Consider the following 23,336-nt stretch of genomic DNA (forward strand, 5'->3'; position numbering starts at 1 on the left):
ATATTCCAGTGCTGCCGTGATGATGCCACTGTATTCTGGTGTGTTAGTCAGAAAATGACTGCAGGTAATGTCTTCCAACAGGATGAATTTAATTTTTAACATTAGAAGAGCACAATGTAAAGCTGCTTTCTCACAGGAATAACGTGGCTATTTGAACACTGGAGATATTTAACACTTCAAGGATCTAAGGATTCCAGCAGGCTGAGTGGCACCAAGAGAAAGGAATTGCTCTGGATGCCTGGAAGAAAGACTAATTGTACTGTTCCCAAATTTCAGCTACAGTGGCAGAGTCCTGTGTGCCATGGGAGTGCTGAACACAGACTGGTGTCACTGCACCAGGGTGAGCTGTGCCTGCTTCCTCAGACTGCCAGAAAAACGACCTGTCTGGAGGGACAGCAGTGGCTGTGAACAAATGATGCAGTGGGGAAAGCCATAATTCATGGGAGACTTAAATTATGTTGCTTCCAAACACTGGGATTGTGTCATTTAATCTTAAATTAACTCCATCATATCCCTTTTTTGGTATAACACTTGCAGTCCCCTCTGACTTGGTAACTAGCACACCCCAACAGCCTGACCAGTCCCCACGCTGATGGTGTGCAGTGTCCCTGTGGATGGAGCTCCTCGGGGGGCTGCACGGCCCCCCCTGGGCTGCTGAAACCCCCCCCCCCCAACTTCCCTGCTGGCATTTCCTCTGGCCATCCCTTTCAACCTTTCACCCTGGTCAGCGTTGCACGGGTGACACTTTCCCACGTGTGACTCAGGGCACCAAGTGCTCTGTGTGCCCCGGGGGAGGGGACAAAGCCCCTCAGAGGGGTGTTCTCCCTCTGCTAGTGATTAACCCGAGGCTGCCTTGTCATTTTTATTGCCCTGCATTGAGGCTCGTGAACTACCTGCATTTTCACACTTTCATGTCGTGGTGCTGTGTGTTCCACCCTCTCTCCTTGATCCTTTCTGGGTTTGTTTTTTTCTGTGCATCCTTCACTGCCCTTCTGTGCATCTTTCCTGTGAACTGCTGCACCTCAGTGGTGTTTTATTCCTTGATGGGAACACGGGAGAGCCGAGCCATTGCTTGGCCCAAGCTGGCAGAGAGCTCTGCTGAGGAAATGGGCCTTAATTGAAATATTGCAGCGTGTTTGGGTCACGCTCGAAGGATGAGTTTTGTTTTGGGATTGCTGGGAAGTGCCTCTGTGTTGGAGACAGATCCTCTCCTTTCACTGCAGAGCAGAGCTGACCTGGCAGGCCTTGCTGTGTCTTTATGGAAACCACAAGTGCTCAGGCTTGGGGTTTGCAGCCCCTTTCAATGGGTTTTCTATTCAGTATCAATCTCCCTTACATCTCCTTTGAATAGGCAGATTGAAACATTGGTGTTTTCCTGTTCTTCTGTGAGAAGTCATTTCCTCTGCCCAGCACTGAAATGCCTGCCTGGAGGAGCACACAAGCCTCTCCTGGAGCAGGGCTGATGTGTCTCTTTTGAGTCTCCTCCCCAAAATAAGGAAGGGGAGACAAAAAGAATTTGGCTCTTGCATCTGAAACAAATTAAAGTTTCATTTTTTCCTCGATGCTGTTCACTTGTTTAGGGCGTCTCCCACAAAACAGCGGCCAGCAGCCAACACTCACTTATGGAAGGGAAGTTTCCTAATGGTCATTTTATGCTCTCCAGAGTTTCCTTTCATTGCAGAAACTCTTGTTTGCAGATGTGACAGGTAATCAAAAGTGCAAGGTGACTTCACCCTCATCACAGAGCACCATTAATCCTTATTTACTAAATCCTGGTGTTTAACGGTGGTTACATGGATCGTAAGATAACAGAGAGAGAACTGTCATGTTTCCTGTCACTCACTCACAGCTTTAAGTGGAAGGTCTGTGTTCTGCTTGGCTAACTCTCTGTGCAGGCAATTCTGGGAAGCTGGAGTACAGAGCCTTAACAGTCTGCTCTAACAGTCACAGTTGCTGTGTCCAGAGAGCCTGCCCAGAAGTGTCAGTGCTGGTGAATTTTTGGTGATGGTGTGCACGCAGGGCCCTCTGACAAGGGGCACTGTGGTGTGTCAGGGGACAGGCTGAGAGCTGTGAACATTAAACACCTGCCAGCTGCAAAGTACCAACTGTGCTTCCGTGGCTTGTCTGCCATAGGTGCCACTGTATAGTGTAGTCTGACAAAAATCCACAGTTTACTCCAGACTTTTTGTACCATGGTGAAAAATCAGGTTTTTTGGGAGGCAAGTACCACGGTTCAGCTTTCCCTTGTCAAATAATTCGTTTTCAGTGTGTGTTGCCCTTGTGTTTGTAAATTCTTCCAAATCAGGAATGTATCCTTCAATTTCTCCTAAAACGTTTTCTTTAGCATATAAACAATTTTCCTTGTTGGAACTCATGTCTGTTGGCTCTTGTTCTGTTGTGCACCTCTGGGGAAAGTCTGGCTCTGTTCTCTGTGTGATCCCACAAAGCAGTTGGACTCCCTCTCACTCCAGCCTTCTCTTAGCCTGAAACAACTGGATTTGTCCAGCTTGTCCCATGTACTCAGCCCTGTTATCTCTGGACCTTCTTGTCAATGTCTCTCTTGTAACAGGGTAGCCCAGTACCGAAAGTGGTGTCATAACTGCCAAATCACAGGGAATAATCAATTCCTTTAAGAGGCTGGTGATATTCTTGCTGATCCCTGTCAGTGTTTGGATGAGTTACTGCTGCTGACTTGTGTTCAACATGCTCTCCTGTAGACCCCCCAGGTCTTTCCTGCAAAGGTGACATCTGATTAGTGGGTACAGCCTGGTCCTCTTTGCTGTGGCATGGAATTCCTCCATCCCAGCTGCAGGAATATCCTGCTGGGCATGGAGCACTGGATGTTGTAATAAAGCAGGAACTGATGAAAGGACAAATGGAGGGGGTGGTTGTGGCAGAGACTTGGGGGTGAGACACATTTGGTATTGTCAAGAAGGGAAGAAGGTGGATTGTAACTTCAGAGAGTCTGTGGATGTGGAACTGTTTCCAGGCTGGCTCTGACAGCCTCCAGAATCTGAGCTGAAATCACAGCAGACTGGACATATCAGTGGCTCAGCCATGGGGGCAGAAGGTGGGAGAGGAGAAACAACCAAAGGGAGTGGGAATGGAGATGGAATGCAGGTGATTTGAATGGTGTTAAGATAGGCCAGTGCTGTGTCAAAGAAATATTGACTGGCTTGGGTGGGAAGGGACCTTAAAGCTCATTCCATCCCACCCCTGCCATGGGCAGGGACACCTCCCACCAGCCCAGGGTGCTCCAAGCCCTGTCCAACCTGGCCTGGGACACTCCCAGGGCTGGGGCAGCCACAGCTGCTCTGGGCACCTGTGCCAGGGCCTGCCCACCCTCCCAGGGAGGTGCTGAGCATGCAGAGGGTGTATTCCTTGGGAAGAGAGCCCTTGGCTGTGCTGTGGAGGGAGAAGAGGTTGCAAGCAGTGCTGCTGTCACAGCTGGAACAAGCCCCTCTCGACAAGCAGTGCCTGCACAGCCTCATTAATGTGACTGACTGTGAGCAGCTGCCAGCCCAGTAACTCACCCAGCTTCACCCAAGTGTCAGTGCTGAAAGGAGAGGAGTCACTGTGATTTTGGGGAGGGCTTGGATAACATCTCCATTTGTTTTTAAGTCATGTGGAAAAATGTAAGGCTTTGTATGAACCTACACACATGGGGGTGTGTGTATACACTTATTTATCAATATGTATAGATAGACACACACATTTTGTGTTCCAAGTACTGTATATATTATATATTTCCATGTATTAAAACCCCCTTTACTGTCTCCATCTGGAACCTTCTCCAGCAGTAAAGGCTTGCCCTCCTTTCTCCTGTGCTGTAGCAGGGACTGTGTGATAGTGAGGAATGGTGTGTGCTGTGCCTGCAGCCAGAAATGAGCTTTGCCACTGATGAGGGCAGAGAAGCAAAGTGGGGAAGGGAGTATGAGCTCATCTGCTGGCCCTAATTTGTGTCAGGGAGTGCCAGTCCCTGTGCTGGTGCTGCAGCAGCAAAGGTGAAACGTGTCCTTCCTGGGGATGGAGGCACCTGTCACCAAACCTCCTGTAAAGCTGCATTTAATAGAACACAGCTGATAAATCCCGGGCAAAGCCAATTTTAGTAGGCCTCTGGCACTGGAAAATTACTGCATTTTGCTTTTTCCTAGTGCATATGCTGTGTTGGGGTTTTTGGTCTGGAAATATTTACCAGCTTCCTTCTGTAGCAAAAATGCTGAGGACTTAGAATGGGGAAGAAAACCTGCCAGGATAGTGTCTCTCTCTTTTTTCTTTTTTTTTCCTGAAGAGGGTTTGGGATATGTTCTTCACAGTTCATACAGCTCCTTTCATTTCCAGACTTTTCATAGATTTCTGTTCCTGTAATCCTGGACTGGGATTCCTTCTTTTGTAAGGCTTGCTGATAGGTAAACAGAGAGCAGTGCAGGGGGGAGAGCTCTTGTGCAGCAACAGTCCCAGAGAGGAAATTTCTGACCACCCCCAGCCCAGCATTTGATTAAATGCTGCATGACAAGCATTCCTGGCTGATGTGCACATAAACAGAGAACAGAATTTGCTTTATCTGTGATGCTTTTCATATTCAAGGTAACACAAAGCTCACATAAATGTTAATGTGAAAAATATGGCTGGTCCTGAGTGGCTTCTCAAGGGGCAGTAAATCCTCTGCAGAGGTTCACACACTGCCTGTCAACAAGTGGTTTTCACCAAGGTTGGAAAATAGCTCTAAGACTGAATCCAACCCCTGGCCTTGTCACCCAGGCCAGAGCACTGAGTGCCATGTCCAGTTTCCCTTGGACACCTCCAGGGCTGGGGACTCCAAACCTCCCTGGGCAGTTCATTCCAGTGTTCAACAACCCTTTCTGTGAGGAAATTCCTGCTGATGATTTGAACACCTGAATGCAGGGAAGGGATTCCAAATTGGGTTGGCAGCCCTCTGGACCCTGAGCAGCTTTGCCCAAGGTGTGTGTGTGTTTCTCAACATGGAGAAACTGCAGTTCAATGCCCTATTTGTCCCACAAAAGATGCAAAGAATTGAACCAGCTTTGTAGAGAATTCCCCAAGACACAATACCTTGAGAATCATGTGAAGCATCATTAGGAGGCCCTCCTTGCCTGGGTATTTCCCAGCAATGTTGGAAGGAGTTAAGTTGAAGAGGTTGGCTCCTGTTTCTGTGCAGATGGCATGGACCAACATTCTCTTTCCAACACCAGCCGGTCCAGCCAGTAACAGGGATTTCACCAGGGGAGCGTTCTCATGGACCGTTTGGGAGCCTGTAAAAAGTCATAAGGCACTATTATTGCTTTCATTTGAGTCTGCCATAAAGGTAATGGAATGATTCTTCCTTTTTTATTCACTGTAAATAATTTATTATGTGAATTAATTGTTTCCTTACTCTGTGGCACGAGTGCTCTTGAGTTCAGCTCTGCATAACCAGAGCTGTGACCTCAGTAGCTTTAATTTAACATCTTTATTTGGACAAAATTCAGCTCTAAATTGATGTCAGCTAAAAGAAGGATTTTGAGACCAGGTGTTACCATGTGTTTTACTTTTGGTTTCTGCCTTTACTTGCCTTTTTTGGGGTAGTTTTTCCTCGTACATGTTGGTGCTGTTCAGTGAGCAGGGATGATACATCTTAGAGGAGGATCATTCTGTTCCCTTCCCTTCGTTCAGGGTTGCTGTGCCTGCAGCAGTCACTGCTCAACATTTCTGAATCTGTCTCTGTGGCTGCTCCAGGTAAATTCATCCTGGGCTGTAGGAATTATGATCCATCACTTGGGAAAGCCCAGCAGAAATGCCAGTGTTGGGAAAACACAACCACAGACAGATTGAGGAGGTTGCTGGGGATGGAACTTGTCTGTCCTGCAGCTGTCACTGTTGGAATTAGGGATGGATGAACCTCCAGAGGTGGAAGTAGCAGGAAGTGTTAAATGCTTTATCCATGCCCACTGGTAATCCAGTAACATCAGTGCCTCAGTGCCTGAGAATGCCCTGTGCCAGCAGTGCTGGTGGTTACACACAAATCCAGTTCTGGAGGTCTCTGAGACCAGTGTCCCTCTGCCTGGGGGGAAATTGGCCCCCAAAGCTGCAGAGGGAGCCCATGGCTTGGGCTGGCAAAGTGCTCTGAGTTCAGAGGCACAGCTCACTAAGGATGGTATTTAACACAAACCCAATCAGGCTGCCTCTCTGTGTGCTAATGCTTTAATGTCCCAAATAAATGACAGTGAGAGTGCAGAGATGAATGCCATTATTGCAGCACAGTGCAGGGTGTAGTGAAGTTGTCAGCCACCCAGGCTTTATTAATATTGGTCATTCCATACCAATCTATTACTATTACACACAGATTTATTATGAGGGGAGCAGCAGACTCCTCTCTGGTTAAAGATGAAGTATATCCTCTACTATTATTTCTCCTTTCAGCTGCTTGTAATTTTCTTAATGCCATTTAAGCTGGGGCTTTCCTTGCCATCAGGTGACTGTTTTGAGAGAAACTTTCCCTTCTACAATACACAATTATATAATGATGAACTAATTTGGAGACCAATTAAGTAAAATGTCATCTGCAACATATCACCCCAAAGGTGAAGCCATTCCTGTACTTTTTTTTTGCTCATATAATACCTTTTTTTCCACTCCAAGGCACTTTTCAAACTGCTGTTGCCAACACCTTTTGTTTGTCCAGGGTCTCTTCTCCTTACAATTTTTACCAATTGTATAAATGGCAGAAAGATTATGGGTTCTTTTCCTTCCTGTCTTGGGGCTTGATTTTCCTAGATTAGGTGATGCTAAAACACAACCCTGGAGGAGCCCTGGGCTGTGTAACCACCACATTGCCTTGTGCAGACAGGGAGAACTGCTGAGCCCCCTCAGCTGGCTGTGGTCCCCACAGCCAAGCCCTGAGGGCTCACCCCAGACCAGCTGAGGGTGGGTTATGTGGGCAGGACCCCACCGAGGCTGGGGAGGAGGGTGCTGTTGGACCCCTGGTTGTTAGCTTGGCTCTTCAGGGGGAGCTGCAGGACAGCAGGAGCACCAGAATGAATGAATGAACGAACCAGAACTCCACGCTATTGCTCTGAGCTTTCCATGGCACAGGGAGCCTGTTCTGGGGACAGGAGCCAGGGAATGCCCGAGGGGAGCCACAGAACAGCCCGAGCTCTGGGAGCTGGTTAGAGAAGCAGAGGCTCTGCACTGGCCAGGGTGGGAGGCAGGGACACTTTTGCCCCCCAAAGGGGATGGGCAGACAATGACAGCCTTGGGGAGGACTTGGCTAGTTGAAATCCCCCTGGAATCCAATCAGGAAGGGAAGTATTGAGTAGAGGCTGAAAAATCTAGTCAGGAATGGGAAAAGGATGCAAGTGAAATATTGAATAAAGACCCTTGAGACAGGCACTTCTAGCAATCACTAGAGTTTGGCTTAATGCCATTCCCAAGTAAAATATGGGATAGATTTTCCATTAAAAGCAAACAACCTGACCCAGCAAAGCCTTGTTAGATATTGGCTAGGTCTGGCATTAAAACTGCGAGGGCATTTACAAGTGTTCTCTGCGAGGTACAAAATTTATTCAGACTAATTCCTTCAATGATTGCATTGTGCAGTGCTGAGTAACGTGAGCCAGCTTGTGAAAGGTAAATTGCAACCTTAGCCCTTCCCTTAACTTGATTAATTTTGATCACTGGAGCTTGTTTTAGCTATTATCTCCCCCAAGTGACTTCCTTTTATGTGCTGCCATTCACAAAGTGTTGCCATGCAAACAGGGATGGGATGGAGAGGCAATACCTGACCGTGCACACTCCTCTCTGCACTGCTAAAGTGATACGGCTTCACTCAGGAGGCTTAATTGAAAAGCAATTAGACTGCAAAATGCTTCAGATTGCGACTAATCAAGGCCTGTCAAAGCCAGTATAAGTGGCTGTGTGTGTCAGGAAGCAAAGCCATGGTGTGTGTCCCCCCGGCGCTGCTCTTACCCAGGGGCAGGATTCCATAGAGCGCCACGAGCTGTCGGACGGCGGGAGGTGAGGGCAGGGGCTGAGTGCCCGTCCCGTGGAGCCCCTTCCTCAGGCTGCCCCAGTGGCCTGTGGGGAGGGAGCAGAGGCTTAGTGCAGGTGGCACTGGGTGGGAGAAAATGCATTTCTGAGGGATGCCAGACTGCTGTGAGCAGGGATATAACACACGCCCAGCAGTGCCAAGGGACAGGGGCTCAGCGTGGGCAGTGCTGCTGTGGACCCTGGCCCTGAGGAAGGTGAACTGCAAAGCAAAATGGGAGCTGAGCAGGCTGTGGACTTCCCTTCCAGCCTGTGCACTGCCTGTTCAGCAGAGCAGTCGGGCTGAGAAGCCTCTTAAAGGAACTTTGTGGAGCAGAGTCATGAGCAGCCCCATAAATCACCCTGCTGGCCAAGGCTGTCTGGCCTGGGGATTCTGTGGGGCTGCAGCCCCAGGGAACTGTGTGCTCTCCCAAGGCTTTCCAAAGCGGGAGAAGCAATTCCAACAAGCCTTTCCCTGGCTGTGTCCCAGCTCAGCTCCTCGCTGTGTTAGACCTTTAAACGTGTCACCTCATTTGGTGGGGCTCTTTGCTTTGCAGTTCACAAAACAGCCCAAGAAAACTAAAACTCCCTGATGTGAGCTGAAAGGATTTAATCTTGCCTTGGCTCTTGTTACAGAGCTATAATCACATTGCCTGCCCTGTCAGAGCTCATATATGAGACATGTTAGAGAACAAAGATCCAGGAGGATGGGCCACAAGCAGGAAAACGAGTCATGGTGTAGTCAATGATTATTTTTAGCATAAATGAGATGTCATTATATTATTGAATATGTGAATATCATTGAATAATAGTGAATATTACTGAAAAATAATAGCATGTTTTATTGGGGATGAAAAAGGAGAGGACTGGAGCTCTCTGAAGCAGAGGTAGATTAGTGGTTGAGAGAGAAGGTGGAGGTGTAATTTGGGGGTAAAAAGGCAGACAAGCCCTGGTGCAACTGCCCCCTCCCCTCTGAAGAATAAAATTCATTTCAGGTTTTATCTTTTATTTAAGGAGAAATCAAAAGAACTGGATAGGAATTAATCTTCACAGATTTAATTAGAAGGCATCAAAGGGTTTAATTGCAACTGAACATAAATCACAGTGGATATTCTCTGACTAATTTAGATAAGGTCACCAAGAAAATTAGTTCAGTGATGTCGGTTTGTCATAGAGAGGGGACATTTCAGTGCCTTTCCTGGCTGTGTGGCACAATTCCAGTCTTTGTCCTTTCCCCAGGAACTGGAAGTGACCTTCCTCAGGCTTCAGCCCTGGAAGGCTGAGCAGATGAGAACTTTTTTCTCTGCAGGCTTTGACCTTGTCCTTGCACCCTTGAAGGGAGGGGTTTGGATTAAAAAAATGCAGCTAGTTCCAATTCTAGGCCAGCTTTAAATACCTTCTGTGTGTTGTGATGGCAGCTCAAGAAGCAGAGCTGGCAAGAGCTGGTTGTGGCAGTCTGGGCCCTCACCTGTGCAGGTGTAGGCAGCCAGGTGACCTTGTGCTCTGCACTGCTGTGCCCAGAAGCTTCCAGGGGGAAGGGAATATCGCCAGGATAACCTGGAGCAGCCCTTGTGTTCCTCTGTGCTGCAAAGAAGCCAAAGCTTCAGTCCTCAGGGTCAAGGGAAGGTGGCCCAGAGCCATCTCTTCCTAAGCTGGATGTTCCCAGCTGTTAATTGTTACTGTTCACTGGTACAGATGTGCTGTTTTCAAAACATCTGTGGTGGGGAATGTTTGTTGGGCAGAAGTGACCTTGATGGCTTGGCTGAACAAAGGAATGGTGAAAATCTTCCTTTACTTTGCTTCAGGATCTTTAATCAGCAAAACCTGGATGGGGACACTTGTCAACTCTGCCTTCACCAGAAGGGGCAAAAGCTCTGGAGGCTGAACTGGTGCTTCTAAGAGTTTATATAAGCAAGGCATTCAGAGGGGATGGGGGAGAATCTGCCTTTCCTGGCTGGGACACGCTGTACTAACAGGCAGTGGCCTTGTTGCTTCTGGATGGTTTCAGGTTCAAATTATGGCCTTGAAAACAATTAAATCTTGAGGGGAGAGGGCGGTTGCTGCTAAGATTGATGTGGTTTTACTGGATGTCACCAAATGCTTTTGGAGACGGTGTCAGACTCCTCTGCAGTCTGAAAATGCAGCTTTGGGGGTTTTTAGCCCTTTTTTCTGTGCAGAGCACAGACAAAGGATGTCTGAGTGCAGCTGCAGGTAACAGGAACCAGGCAAGAGGAGTCTGAAATGCAGAACTAGGCAGAGACATGTTACTCAAACCAGGGGGCAGATATGCTTCAAAGCACTGCTCAGGGTTCATGGGCAGTCAGGGAGGTGGAGGGGAAGGGGCTGAGTCTTCTCTGCTGAGTGAACAAAAGCACAAGGGGCAATTTTTCCTGTTCCCTGGAAAATGCTCTGGGTGGATTATGACATGCACTGTCTTTCCAAAGCCTGACCAGGGCTCCTGGAAGGATGTTCTGGTTCTACCTCAGAGTAGTTTGTGACACCCAGAACCACTCAAGGCTTGCAGGTGTCAGTACCTGGAGAGAGGCAGCAGCTCCACAGACAGGCCCTGGTTTGGGAGCAGAAGTGAAAGGCCCTGGGCACTCTGCAGGAACAGACTCTATTTGCCTACGTGGCTTTAGACACTCGAGTTTGAAAGTCCTGAAAGTGCAATTGCTCTTGAGCTCCCTCCTGCTGGAAATAGGGTCAGAGGCATGGAATGGCTGGGGGTGGATGGTTGGCTCAGACACCACAGTAGCTGCAAAAGGGGGTACTGACCAATGTAATCAGAGAGATTCACAGCCTTGGCTTTGATCAGCAATCCTCTTTCTGCCAGCTCCTGGTACAGGGAATCCATGGTCCTGTGGGCAGGAGACAGCACTCAGAAATGGGGGGCACTGGAGGCAACAGCTCAGGCCTCCCAGAGCTGACCCAGCCTGGGAGCCATTGCTGTTTGCTCAGCTGCATAAATGTGCTCTGTAGCTCAGAGGCAAAGGTGGTGGGTGCCATCAGTATGAAATCAATAAACCCCATTTGCTGTGTTATGGCAGGGAGTCTCTTTCATCACCTCACTCACAGCATCTCCCCCTCTCCTGCTGGCTGCATTTACCCATTGCCAGGTGATACAAGATCAGTTATGACTTGTGTAATAGACTCATTCATTAATATCAATTACTGGGAAATTATTTTTAAATTATACAATAATAGCAACCCTAACACTGCTGTACCTATTCACTTAGCTCTCCAATTAGTAGTAATTCATTAATTCTTCTTGGAATTTATTGTGTTTGCACCAGACGGCCTCATGTCCCCAGGAACACACTGGGAATGACTCAAGCAGAGCAACCAGTGATCCACCAGCTGCAGTTGTGGTGGCCAAAGGAGGACTGGGGGGAAAACATGCAGTGGAAGGGCTGCCCCATCCCTGGGAGTGTCCCAGGCCAGGCTGGACAGGGCTTGGAGCAACCTGGGACAGTGGGAGGTGTCCCTGCCCATGGCAGGGGGTGAAACCAGATGAGTTTAAGGTCCCTCCCACCCCAAACCATTCTGGGATTCTATAAAATAGGCAAAGTTCTCCAGTGAAACAGCTTCTTCCTATCTCCATTATTGGCTGGAAGTTGCTCCCAATAATTGAGGATTTAATACCCTTACATTGATTGGTGTGTGGTTTTTTATTGGTGTGGATATTCTTTTGGAGTTCTAAGCGTTCATTTCAGTGTTTCTGGCACTGCTGCAAGGATTGCATAAAATGACTAAGTCTGTTGGAAATTCTTGCTGTATTGTTAGTACAAACAATAGTGATTTCTATCTTGTTACGTCTTTCACTGGTTTTGTACACTTTTCACATTCTTTTCCCTCAATATCTGAGCTATTTTTTTGTCTTTTTTGGGACATCCCAAATATTGATTGGCTACAATAAAAATATTTAATAGTGCCCCTCAGCTGGCTGATAAACCTACAGGTATAACTTGAGGTCTGCAGCCCTTTTTCCATTTCAGCTGAGAAGTCTGATGCAGTGTTAGTGGCAGAGTTAATACAGGAGTAGTAACAAGCAAATCCAAAATGTAATGCACCTTCAGCACTGCTGATTCTGCTGCTCTGGCTCTTGCTTTCATTCTCAGTGGTTTTATGTCAGGAATGCATCATCAAACAGGGAGGAGGCAGGATGGGACTGGCCTGGCAGTTCTGTTGGGAGCCTTCTGCTTTTCCTGCCTTGTTGTTTTTACTGAGCAAGTTTAATGGTGCATGTCCTGAGCTTCCCCCAAGTCAGTGTGATGTGACCAGTCTTTGGCTCAACCTCCCTGTACCAAAGCAGAGATCAACCTGAGCTTCTCCTGCTTATTCCTGGGATGCTCAGCAGGGAAGAGCAAAGCGTGGAGCCAGAATGCCAGATCAACTCTGGTTCAAAGTCAGCTACTAAGAAGTTTACATTTTTAGCTGGCTGTGTGTTAAGTTTACACATAAAAAGCTGGTATGTGCAGGGGTAATTTTAAAAGCTTGGCCTGCATGCACCCCTGTTGGACTTTGGCCCTGCTCTGTTAAGAGTCACAGTCCATGATATGTGTATTTTCAATCCTCACCTGGAGGGGTTTTATTGGAGCTCTCTGCCTGCACCAGCTGGTGGAGTGCAGGTCTCCCTGAGTGTGTCTGGTGTGAGGGGTGACCCCCCATGCTCTCCTGCAGGGACTGAGAGTGTCTGCCTTGGGTCTGTTCCCTGCTGGTTCTGCTCTGCCCAGGTCCCAGCAGTGAGAGCTGTGTGGGTGTCTGTGCTGTGGGTACAGGTGACAAATGGCTGGAGCACCAGTGACAGCAGAACAGCCTCATTGAAAATGTCATGTCAAAAGCAGAAATCCTCCAAATAAAATAGGGGTGTTTAAAAGAGCAAGGGTACACAAGAAATGGCCAGGCCTGCCAGAACTGTTACTGATAAATCAGACTGATTTATGACATGTACACTCTACCTCAGCTGTGAGGAGTGATTTAGAGAGGACAGGGGCCTGTCTGCAGCAGGGTGGAAAATCTGACAGTCCCCAAATCTGGCAGGAGCTTCTGCACCTGCAGAGAGGATGGAGAAGGGGCACACAGGGCAAGATCCTGCCTGAGTGTTCCTGTGCTCAGCTCTGCCCACTGGCACTAACCTGCCTGGAGCTGGGGCTGAGTTGTTTGGATTTGAATTCCTGTGTGTAGGAAGGGGAGGGAAGCCCAGGCTGAGGCAAACCTGCTGCAAAGAGGGGCTCTCCTTACCTGTCAGGAGTCAGGTCCCTCTCCAGCTCAGGTATCTTTTTCTTCGAGGATGCCTTGCCTGCCTGAGGACCACAAAAGCAGGCAGCAATTAGTGATACAATTAGTGATAGAGAGACTTGAGTGTCCTGAAGCAAAGGGAGGGCCCGAGCAGCCAATGTTTGTGGTGGAATGTGGCCCTTGTCACTGAGGGAACCCAAAGGGAAAAATCATATCCTTAAAGAGTATTCTCTTTCCTTCCACCGGAGGCTACAGAGGGAAGAATCCCAGGGCCATTTTACTCCAAGGGGAAAAAAATCTCTCCTTCCTTTTGTCTGTATATGAGATAAATTTTGTTCTCCTGGGAAGGGCTGGAGTCCCCATTTGCTGGAGGGATTTCCAAGCCATGTGGATGCGACACTTGGGGACATGGGTTAGTGGTGGCCTTGGCAGGGCTGGGTTAAGGGTTGGACTCCATGAGCTTGGAGGGCTTTTCCAACACTAATGATTCCATGATTCTTTAAGGAGCACAGCTCTGTGGGTGAGGGGGTATGGCCCTTGCCCAAGAGGGAAGCAGGAAGGAACAGGGTGTGGGGTCCAAGTAGCTGCTCCTGGGACTGTTTATATCTCTCTTTATACTGAAGTGAAATATATAAGCAGCTTCCCTGGGGGGAAAGGCTCCTGAGTCTCTGCCTCCCCTCCCACCATCAGACATCCTCCTGCCTCAGGGAAGGAGCTTGAAGAGGTCAGAAAAAACACAACCTGCTCTTTTGGTGCTTTCACTACAGAAAGGTTTTGCCTTGTGGGACTGGTTTCTATACATGTTGCAAAAAACCTCATGGAAACATAAATAAGAAAGATGTGACTCAGGACTGTCAACCCCCCTGTTAATTACAGCTCCCAAGCCATAAATATGGTTAGGGATAATGAGTAGTGGAGAGGGCATCATTAATCCCTGTCAGTGCCCACCTCTGGTGTCTGTGGCTGGCTCTGCACAGCCCTGCAGGACCATTTCAGTGGAACTGTTTACACAGCACTGTTTGTGCACCGGGGGTTTCTTCAGCAGCTTCAATGTAAGCACGTGCTTAAATGCTTAGTTGAACAAGACAGCTTATTCTTTCCCAAAGTTTATGTTCCCCTTCCTGGGAATACAGTAATTTATTTTATTATTTTTATAATAGTGAATGCTTCTGCAGAGCTCTGGAGGCTGCCTTGGTGAGGTAAAAAATCCTACCCAATTATCTGGAAAATGCTGGGGGTTTATGGGATGGATCAGCAATCTTCAGAAATAGATAAATTCCAAGTTTTCAAGGATAGACACAATGTAAATAACCTGTGGTTCCATCACCTGTCACTGTTTATGATGCCACAAAGATAATCCAGATGGGAGTGTAACCCAAACCCAGCACTGAGTGGGTGACCTAACTGGGAACAGGGGATGTTTTCAAGTTTTGGGTTAGAATAATGCAAACAACTCTATTTGCAGAGCTGTACTTTGGGGTTTTTTTCACATGAATAAGTTTGGCAGCAAACACTCCTCAGAATGTGTCAGTGAGATTTTGTTTTAAAGAAAAGGAATGGGAAGAAGGAAGCATGTGCTGGCTGTTTGAACAACTGAGGAGATATCGAGACTGTCATCAGTTTATTTTTGCTCTTCCTCCAGTTTTGTCTCTTTAGCCTTTCTTCCAACAAGCCAGAAATTGCATTTCCTGGGGTCTGACTGGGATGAAAAGCTCGTTCCTACCTATGTAAAGACACTGAGCATATGTTGAATTTATTGGCCAACTGGTATTGTCCTCAAGGCAGCCTCTCCAGTGAAGTAACTCGAGAGCAACACAGAAATGAACTGTGCAGGGGGAAAATGTGTTTTCCTAATTAACATCAGCATTTGTGGGAAATTTGGCAAAGGCTGAGATGTGATAAAGGGAAATATGAATTGTAGACAATGGCCTGGCTCCAAAATGTCTTATTGGGAATGGCTTTTATTTAGACAATGATAATGTTTAATGAATGTGAACATGCTCATGGTTTATGATGGAATCTCCTGCTTTCTCTGTCTGCTGTGTCAGCCCAGCTCCTGTGCAGCCATCCTTTGGCTGGGTTATCCTGGGCTTTGATCATTGCCAGGGGGCTGGCAGGGGACAGAGGACAGTGCTCAGTGTGGTTGGTGTCTTGTCTCGCTCTGTGGGCTCAGGAAAACATTTGGGGGAGACTGGATTCCAGAGCAGTGTCTGCTGCTGGAATGGCAGCAGAAGGGAGGGAGGGGGTACCCTAAATGTCTCACTGAAGGAAACTGGCTCATGTTGGACCTGCAGGATCTGTGTCACCCTCTGGCTGTGGTCACACCTGCCCTGCTGCCAAGGAGCAGAGAATCTTGGGATGGCCTGGCATGGAAGGGGCATCAAAGCCCATCCAGTGCCACCCCTGCCATGGGCAGGGACACCTCCCACTGTCTCAGGTTGCTCCAAGCCCTATCCAACTTGCCCTTGGACACTCCCAGGGCTGGGGCAGCCACAGCTGCTCTGCCCACCCTGTGCCAGGGCCTGCCCACCCTCACAGGGAAGGATTTTGTACTAATACCTCATCTAAATGCCCTCAGTTTGAAGCCATTTATCCCTTGTCCCTGCATTCTCTTGTAAATCTCTCTCCATGTTCCTTATAGGCTCCCTCTTGGAAAAGCCAAAAGAGCAAAGTGCTCCTGGGATTTCAGGGAAATAAGCAGCAGCTTGTGTGGGTTTTAGTGGGTTCCTTGGGTCGTGTGTGATGCTTAGGTGGGCAGGGAGGAAGTGCAGATTTGCTCTGTGCATGGGTTGGGAAGTCTTTTCTGACAGTGCTGAGGTAACTCAAGCAGCTTTGGACACTTGTACTGAAAAAGTCCTTACACAAAGATGTTCCACTGATTAATAAGCTCTGCTCTGTAATCCCTGTTGGACTTAGTGCAGCATCCAAAGGGGTGACAGCCCCCACAGCTGGCTGAGAGCTCTGGGTGCTGAGCAGAACCAGCTACAGAAAATGCCCCAGTGGTTGGGAGTGACAGTGCACAACCCAGCCCTTCCTCAGGCCTGCCCCAGCCTCCTCCTCTGGGGCTTTGCTCTTGGCTTCACACTGAGGGCAATGGCTTTGTCAGAGCCATTTGTGGGGTTTGTTTCTGTGCAGCTTCATCAAACAGGGACCTCCAAAGCTGCCTGGAATGGCCAGCGAGGCCTATGGCAGCAACAACTTGTAGGCACTCAGGTCCTTGTGTCCTCTCCTTCTGCTGACTTTTTCTGATGTTCTCCCTGAACTCTGGCCGTGGTTGTGTTCATTTCCAATGCATTGCTTTACCTGCAGTTGGGTTGGAAACAAATCCTTGGGGGAGCAGAGCAGGAAAAGCAGCACAATGGACTTTGATAAGCTCTTAAGTGTAACTTCAGGTCAGTAAGTGCCACATTCCTCACTAGGAGACAATCTCCCTTCAAGCCTTTGCCTCCGCCTGGCCTTGTCCAGGTGCTGACAGTCCTGTTGGGTGACCTGTGGCTGGGCAGGTGAAAAGCTGCCTGTGGGGCAGAGTGAAGGAAAATGGGATTTGCAGCAGAGCTGAACCCCATTTCTTTGTTTCTGTTGTGTCCTCACCCCCTCTCCTGTGACAGTCATTGGATCAGGAGCTACCTGGAAGAGTCAGAATCCAGCACAGTGTGTCTCTTAACAAGGAAAATATCTCTATATACACATATATGTGTTCTATCCCCTCTCAGTGCTGGGCTGTAAGGGCGGGACAGTCTGTGGGGTGGGAGCTTCCAGCATGGAAAGGGGCACAGGATCTGGGCCTCCAATGGCAGCAGTGTGGCTTGTGCCATCTTAGGTGCAATCTAATTACTTGTGGTATTTCCAGGCTGGTCTCTTGGTCTGGAGACCAGTGAGACCCATGAGAGGAGCAGTTTGCCTCTTCACCCAAGTTCACTTTTCCACAGAGGTGGGAAATGGGACTCTCATCTTCAGGAGCAACAAGGGCAGCTCTGGGTGCAGGGTTAAGTGTCAGCTTTTATAGCAGTAAGTGGTATTTGAAGGTTTGGGAGTTCAGCCTGGAAAGTGCAGTGCCTGGGAATAAAGGAGGGGCTGTGGCTATGCCTGAGCTGACAAATTCTGTTTATCCAAGGCTGAGGTGTCTGAAACCCTCAGGACTTGCAAGGGAGAAATGACCTTCCTGGTGCTTTCCCTTTAGAGTCCAACTCCAAAATGCCCTTACCGAATTCCCCACAAAAGCAACTCTCAAACAGGATTTCAAACTCAAATTATTTCCTGAGGGTCAGGCAGATTATTTTTTATTTTTAATATGGACTTGGCAGAACCTTTCAGAGTTGTAAACTGCTTGTCCTAAGGTGTGCTTGAAAGGGCAGGGGACATCCCCCCTCCTGCCCTGGTTCTACTGTGATGTCTCTCTGCAAAGAAAATAGAAGAATTCCCTCCTTAAAAGCAAGAGGATGGTCCAGTGTGGCATCAGGAATTTGGGGTGGCTGTCCCTGGACACAAAATTCCTCTCTAAGAGTTCTCTTGAAGCAGTTACCCTTTCAGTGCCCATTCCCCACTGGCAGAGTGCAGGAAAAGGTCTGATTTCTCTGAGGAATGTTGAATCCTTCTGAGAATGCTTTTCTGGGCAGAATATCCCCATTATGGGGGAGGGATGTGTTTTCCATCACAGTCCAGACATGCTCATGGCTACAAGAAAAATCCACTGTTGTTCCATGTTGTGCATAGTTGGGGAGACATGTGGGACCAAGGATGTGGTGACACATGCCTTGAAAAATCAGCAATTTTCTGCTGAGTAAGAAATTAATGATCTGCTTCCAAAACCTTCCAGCTCATGTTATTCTCATCAGACAGAGCAGATTTGGCTAAAGCAGGTCTGTGTGCACAGGTGGGCACACCTTGGGTGGATCTGTCTCAGTTATTAATGCAAATACTAATTGGGAAAAGCCTTTGCCAGAGCTGCCTGGACGTTTCAGCTCTGCACAGGGAAGATGTTTTGACTAACACTGGGTCCTTCCTTCCATTCCCCACCCCTCAAGCAGGGCTGTTTTGGTTTGGGTGGGGTCTTTTTAGATAAAATCCTTAAGGAATTTGTATTATCTAATTAGTACTTGTTTCTCCTCTTCCCCCTTCATTCTCTCAGGCTACTGGCACAACTTGGGAAAACAAAAGTCAAATGATCTTCTTCCACCCTAAAATTCTGTTCCAACATTATATGGAAGGAAAAGAAGCCCAACTCAGCCCCCAGCTCTTTAATTCCAGTGTGGTGTTTGAGACTGATCTGAATGTGTGCCCAGCACAGCTCTGGGGAGATTGTTGCAATATTTCATTTGTGTATTTTACCCTCCCTAATTCTGAAACAGGTTTAGGGATCCAGTTGGGGTTGGTGTTCAGAGTGGCTCCGATCTTTTGGCTGTGGATTGTCCCTGCACAAGGTTTGTCAGGTGAAAGAGCATTTTAAAGGATAATTTGAGTGGAAGTCGAGCCCCAGCAAGTATTTTCATGCTAAAAGGATTACAGAAATGAAATACAACAGGAGATTAGGGTTGGCTGTTTGCCCTGAGGATTTTAAGTGGATCTGCTGATGGAATGGTGGGTCTGTAAGCTCTGAGTTATTTTGCACTGACATGATCTATAGCTGAAAGCTGGGTAAGGAATTGAGGGAACCACGAGTTGTGCAATCCTGCAGGTGGAAATGGTGAGGGCCTGGATGTGAACAAGTGCTGTGTTTCACTGGGTTTAATCTACTGATATCCCTAAATAAACTGCAAGTTCCCAAACCCTTCAGTTGTAGGTGGTAACATCCTGTGTACCTGAGATCTCTGTGGTGTGAGAGATACAGGAAAGGTCACACCAAAACATTCAAGGGGATTTTTTTTGGTGCACAGTTTTGAAACACATTAACCAGTCCTTATCTGGGAGGAAAACAGCAGCCAGAAAACTTTCTGGCCTCCAGAGCCTTGTCTTCCTTGGAAAACTGTGCTAGTCTGACCTGGTCACCTTAAAGAGATTTTCCTGTTTGACTGTACCAGGGGATTTCAAGAGATCTGATCTATCTGATCTATCTTGTAATGATTCACCTCTGGAATAGTTTAGCTTGTCCTAAGGCATATTTGTAAAAGTTCAAAAGTAAGAGCTAAAGGAGAAGGCCTTGAAAATAGCCACAGGTGAACAGATTTTTCAGTGTTTCTGACTGGAGATGCCCTGAATGTTTAGGGTGGACACTTTGATGTTGGAGTCTGAGGGGGTTTGCACCGAACACAGCAGAGAACGAGACTGACCCTGAGCTCCCCTGACTTGCTGCTCTTACCTTTTCAGCTTTTCCACCTTTCTTCTGAGTGCCAATCTTCTCTCCATCCACGTGCACTTTGAGGTTCCTCAGTTTCTCTTCCATCAATCCATCAACCTGTCCAGACAAACACAGCTGAATCTTCCTCCATTCTCTGTTCTGCCACCTCACCCCAGACAAACGCTCAGCTAAACGAGTGGTAAAGCAAAGAACAGGCAGAAGGGACCCCGAAGGAGGGAAGGTCTGTGCCAGGGCCAGTTCTTGCAGCTGGAGAGAAACACAGGCAGGGAAAGCACCTGATTAGTGTCCTCTCCCTATTGTGGGCACACCTGCACTCTGATCTCCTCCTCCACTTCCTCACGCTGCCCTTCTTTGATCAGCTCCGGGTCGTGATCCTGGAGAAAATCCAATCCCTCGTCTCTGTTCTGCCAAAAGACTGTTCTCCAAAAGAAAGAAAAAAGGGGAAAAAGTTACAGAAGCCATTGCTTTCTCCAACTGCTTCTGGAGGCAAAAAATGGGCAGTTGGAAGCAGCTTTTATGCAATTATTAGCTGTGTGAAAGTAGCAGCTCCAGGGCCCCGTACCAGGTTCAGAGCCCTGTTGTGTGCTTTGGGATCTGTAAATCTTAAGGTTAAGGTTTTTTTTTTTGCCTGAGGCTGCAAAATGGTACAGATTTCAGGAGGATAATGGGATCCTGAGGTTGTGAAGCTGAATGCCTGGAGTGTTGTGGATCTTCAAGCAGTGCCATCTCAGCCAAACCGTGCCCGATGTTGGCGTTATTTTCCTCAGTTTAACAGCACAGTGCTTAAATCTTTGGCAGGAAGAGGGCACAAAGATGAGCCCTGCCCTGAGGTTGTGCCCTCCATGAGTGTGTCCTGGCTGGCATGATGAGGGGCTTCTTGGGGACCAGAGCAAGGGTCTGATGGAAACCACAAGGGTCCCTTGGTCTCCCTCTGCTCAGTTATCCAATGCCAAGTTAAAGCTGCTGCAAACTGGGGAGTGGCCTTGTAGCAATTCACAGGAGGCTGAAATATGGGCTGGGGCACTGAGCGGGTACAGAAACCTGCTCTGGGCACAGGGGACAGAGGGAGGGGACAGTGAGAGTGACAGGGCACCACCCTGGGTGTGACACACAGGGGTGCATGAGGGAGGGGGGACAGTGAGTGTGACAGGGCACCACCCTGGGTGTGACACACAGGGGTGCATGAGGGAGGGGGGACAGTGAGTGTGACAGGGCACTACCCTGGGTGTGACACACAGGGGTGAATGAGGGAGGGGACAGTGAGAGTGACAGGGCACCAGCCTGGGTGTGACACACAGGGGTGCATGAGGGAGGGGACAGTGAGTGTGACAGGGCACTACCCTGGGTGTGACACACAGGGGTGAATGAGGGAGGGGACAGAGAAGGAAGAGACAGTGAGAGTGACAGGGCATTACCCTGGGTGTGACACACAGGGGTGCACGAGGAAGGGGGCAGTGGGAGTGACAGGGCACCACCCTGGATGTGACACACAGGGGTGAATGAGGGAGGGGACAATGAGAGTGACAGGGCACTACCCTGGGTGTGACACACAGGGGGGACACGAGGGAGGGGACAGTGGGAGTGACGGGGCACAAGGAACAGAAAGAGAGGGAGGGGACAGCGAGTGTGACAGGGCACCACCCTGGGTGTGACACACAGGGGTGCACAAGGAACAGGTACAGTGAGTGTGACAGGGCACCACCCTGGGTGTGACACACAGAGGTGCACAAGGAACAGGTACAGTGAGTGTGACAGGGCATTACCCTGGGTGTGACACACAGGGGGGGCACAAGGAACAGGGACAGAGGGAGGGGACAGTGACAGGGCACCACCCTGGGTGTGACACAGAGAGGTGCACTAGGGAGTGGGACAGTGAGAGTGACAGGGCACCAGCCTGGGTGTGACACACAGGGGGGCACAAGGAACAAGGACAGAGGGAGGGGACAGTGAGTGTGACAGGGCACCAGCCTGGGTGTGACACACAGGGGGGCACAAGGAACAGGGACAGAGGGAGGGGACAGTGAGTGTGACAGGGCACCAGCCTGGGTGTGACACACAGGGGGGCACAAGGAACAGGGACAGAGGGAGGGGACAGTGAGTGTGACAGGGCACCACCCTGGGTGTGACACACAGGGGGGCACAAGGAACAGGGACAGAGGGAGGGGACAGTGAGTGTGACAGGGCACCACCCTGGGTGTGACACACAGGGGGGCACAAGGAACAGGGACAGAGGGAGGGGACAGTGAGTGTGACAGGGCACCACCCTGGGTGTGACACACAGGGGGGCACAAGGAACAGGGACAGTGAGAGTGACAGGGCATGACGCTGGGTGTGACACACGGAGGGTGCACAAGGGAGGGGACAGTGAGTGTGACAGGGCACCAGCCTGCGTGTGACGCACAGGGGTGCATGAGGAACAGAAAGAGAGGGAGGGGACAGTGTCAGGGCATGGACACTGCAGGGACTGCATGGCCGCCAGAGGGTTCACTGTGGGCAGTTTCAAGCTTGAGGCCACAAAGTGCCTTCCAAAAGCAGGCGAGAGCCACCCGATGCAGCAGCTCTACTGGAAGTGTTGTGGTAAGGAGAAGTACCAAGGAGACTCAACAGCCACCGAAGCAAACTGGGAATCAAAAATCCTATTTATGATTAAGTGCCTAATGATCCTGAGGTGCAGGTCTGTGGTTTAGTTGGGGGGAAACTGCAATTTGCTTTTCAGAAAGAAAACTAAATGAAGTCTGAGGAGCTCAGTGAATACCTGAGATTGCATTAACAAAGTACCTTTTTTAATGGAAACGCCTCCTTTTTTCTACCCTTCCTGTGCTAATATGAAGGAAAACAATTTGTGTCTTGCGTTTGAAGCCCTGATGGTATTTCCTAAATGACAGTATGTGCTAACTGAGCTTCCAGCTGATTTAAGGTGGCACTGCCCACCTGAGACCGGGCTCATCTGTGCATCTGTTCTGTGCCAGACACTCCACCTTGTGCCCACTGCCGTGCTCAGGAAGCTTTCACAGCACCCACAGGAGATTATTCAAGTGTTAGCCCCGTTAATACAAGACTTGCTGCTATTTCCAGCCACTCCAAAATTTCCAGAGCCCAATAACGTGCAGAGGATTTGTGGGTTTGCACACAGGGAGTAGTTGTTGCAGGTGTGGTATTAATTTCATAACTAAAAATGGTGGAGATGGAGAAGGACAGTGGATATTTGGGTAATGAAAGAAGCTCAGAAGTACAGACCTGAATTCCTTTAAATTATTTGGGGGTCATCAGGTGGCACGGCAGATGTCATGTAATATTTCAGGAGGAAAAGCTGGTTTGCCTTAGTTAAAAGGTACCTCCTCCAGCCTGGAATTCCAGCCCTGGGGAAAGGGGGATGTTGCATAAGGAGTTATGTGAATTTTTAAACACTTTCCGGACTGGGTCAACAGGTTGCAAGTGCTGTGTTTTCACAGGACTAGTAGGATTTAGGTATTTATTTTTCATAGTGGGATCCATAGATTTTTATTGTGTTTTTTCCTAATTGTTTGTTGTCATTTTGTAAATTGATTAGTGGTTATTACCCACTGCAGGCAAACCAGGCACAGTCCCCACAGACCCTACCTGGGAATCCTGAGTGTTGTATCAACCACTGGGTTAGAGGTGCCTAATCTTAGTAAAGACATCAATAACTCAGAGGTGTTACATGCTCTGTTATTCTTTTATAGATCAGCAGAATGTTTCCAAGTTAATTTGAAGGGAGGTCGGGAGGGTAAGGATGTGTTTTCACTGACTGGTGTCCTGC

At 48.7% G+C, this 23,336-nt stretch overlaps 1 protein-coding gene across 1 annotated transcript in view; it reads right to left on the reverse strand.

Moving 5' to 3' along the window:
- Positions 1-23,336, reverse strand: part of IQCA1 (IQ motif containing with AAA domain 1) — a 107,422-nt gene that overhangs the window by 13,957 nt on the left and 70,129 nt on the right. The window contains exons 10-15 of the mRNA XM_071562193.1: positions 19,864-19,970; positions 19,556-19,651; positions 13,264-13,325; positions 10,798-10,880; positions 7,966-8,073; positions 5,074-5,273 (exon numbers count right to left, since the gene is read on the reverse strand). Coding sequence (XP_071418294.1) covers positions 5,074-5,273; positions 7,966-8,073; positions 10,798-10,880; positions 13,264-13,325; positions 19,556-19,651; positions 19,864-19,970 — 656 coding nt within the window. The remainder of the gene's footprint in view (positions 1-5,073; positions 5,274-7,965; positions 8,074-10,797; positions 10,881-13,263; positions 13,326-19,555; positions 19,652-19,863; positions 19,971-23,336) is intronic.

This window comes from Pithys albifrons, chromosome 8 (assembly GCF_047495875.1).
Source record: "Pithys albifrons albifrons isolate INPA30051 chromosome 8, PitAlb_v1, whole genome shotgun sequence".
In the NCBI taxonomy this organism is placed as follows: Eukaryota; Metazoa; Chordata; class Aves; order Passeriformes; family Thamnophilidae; genus Pithys; species Pithys albifrons.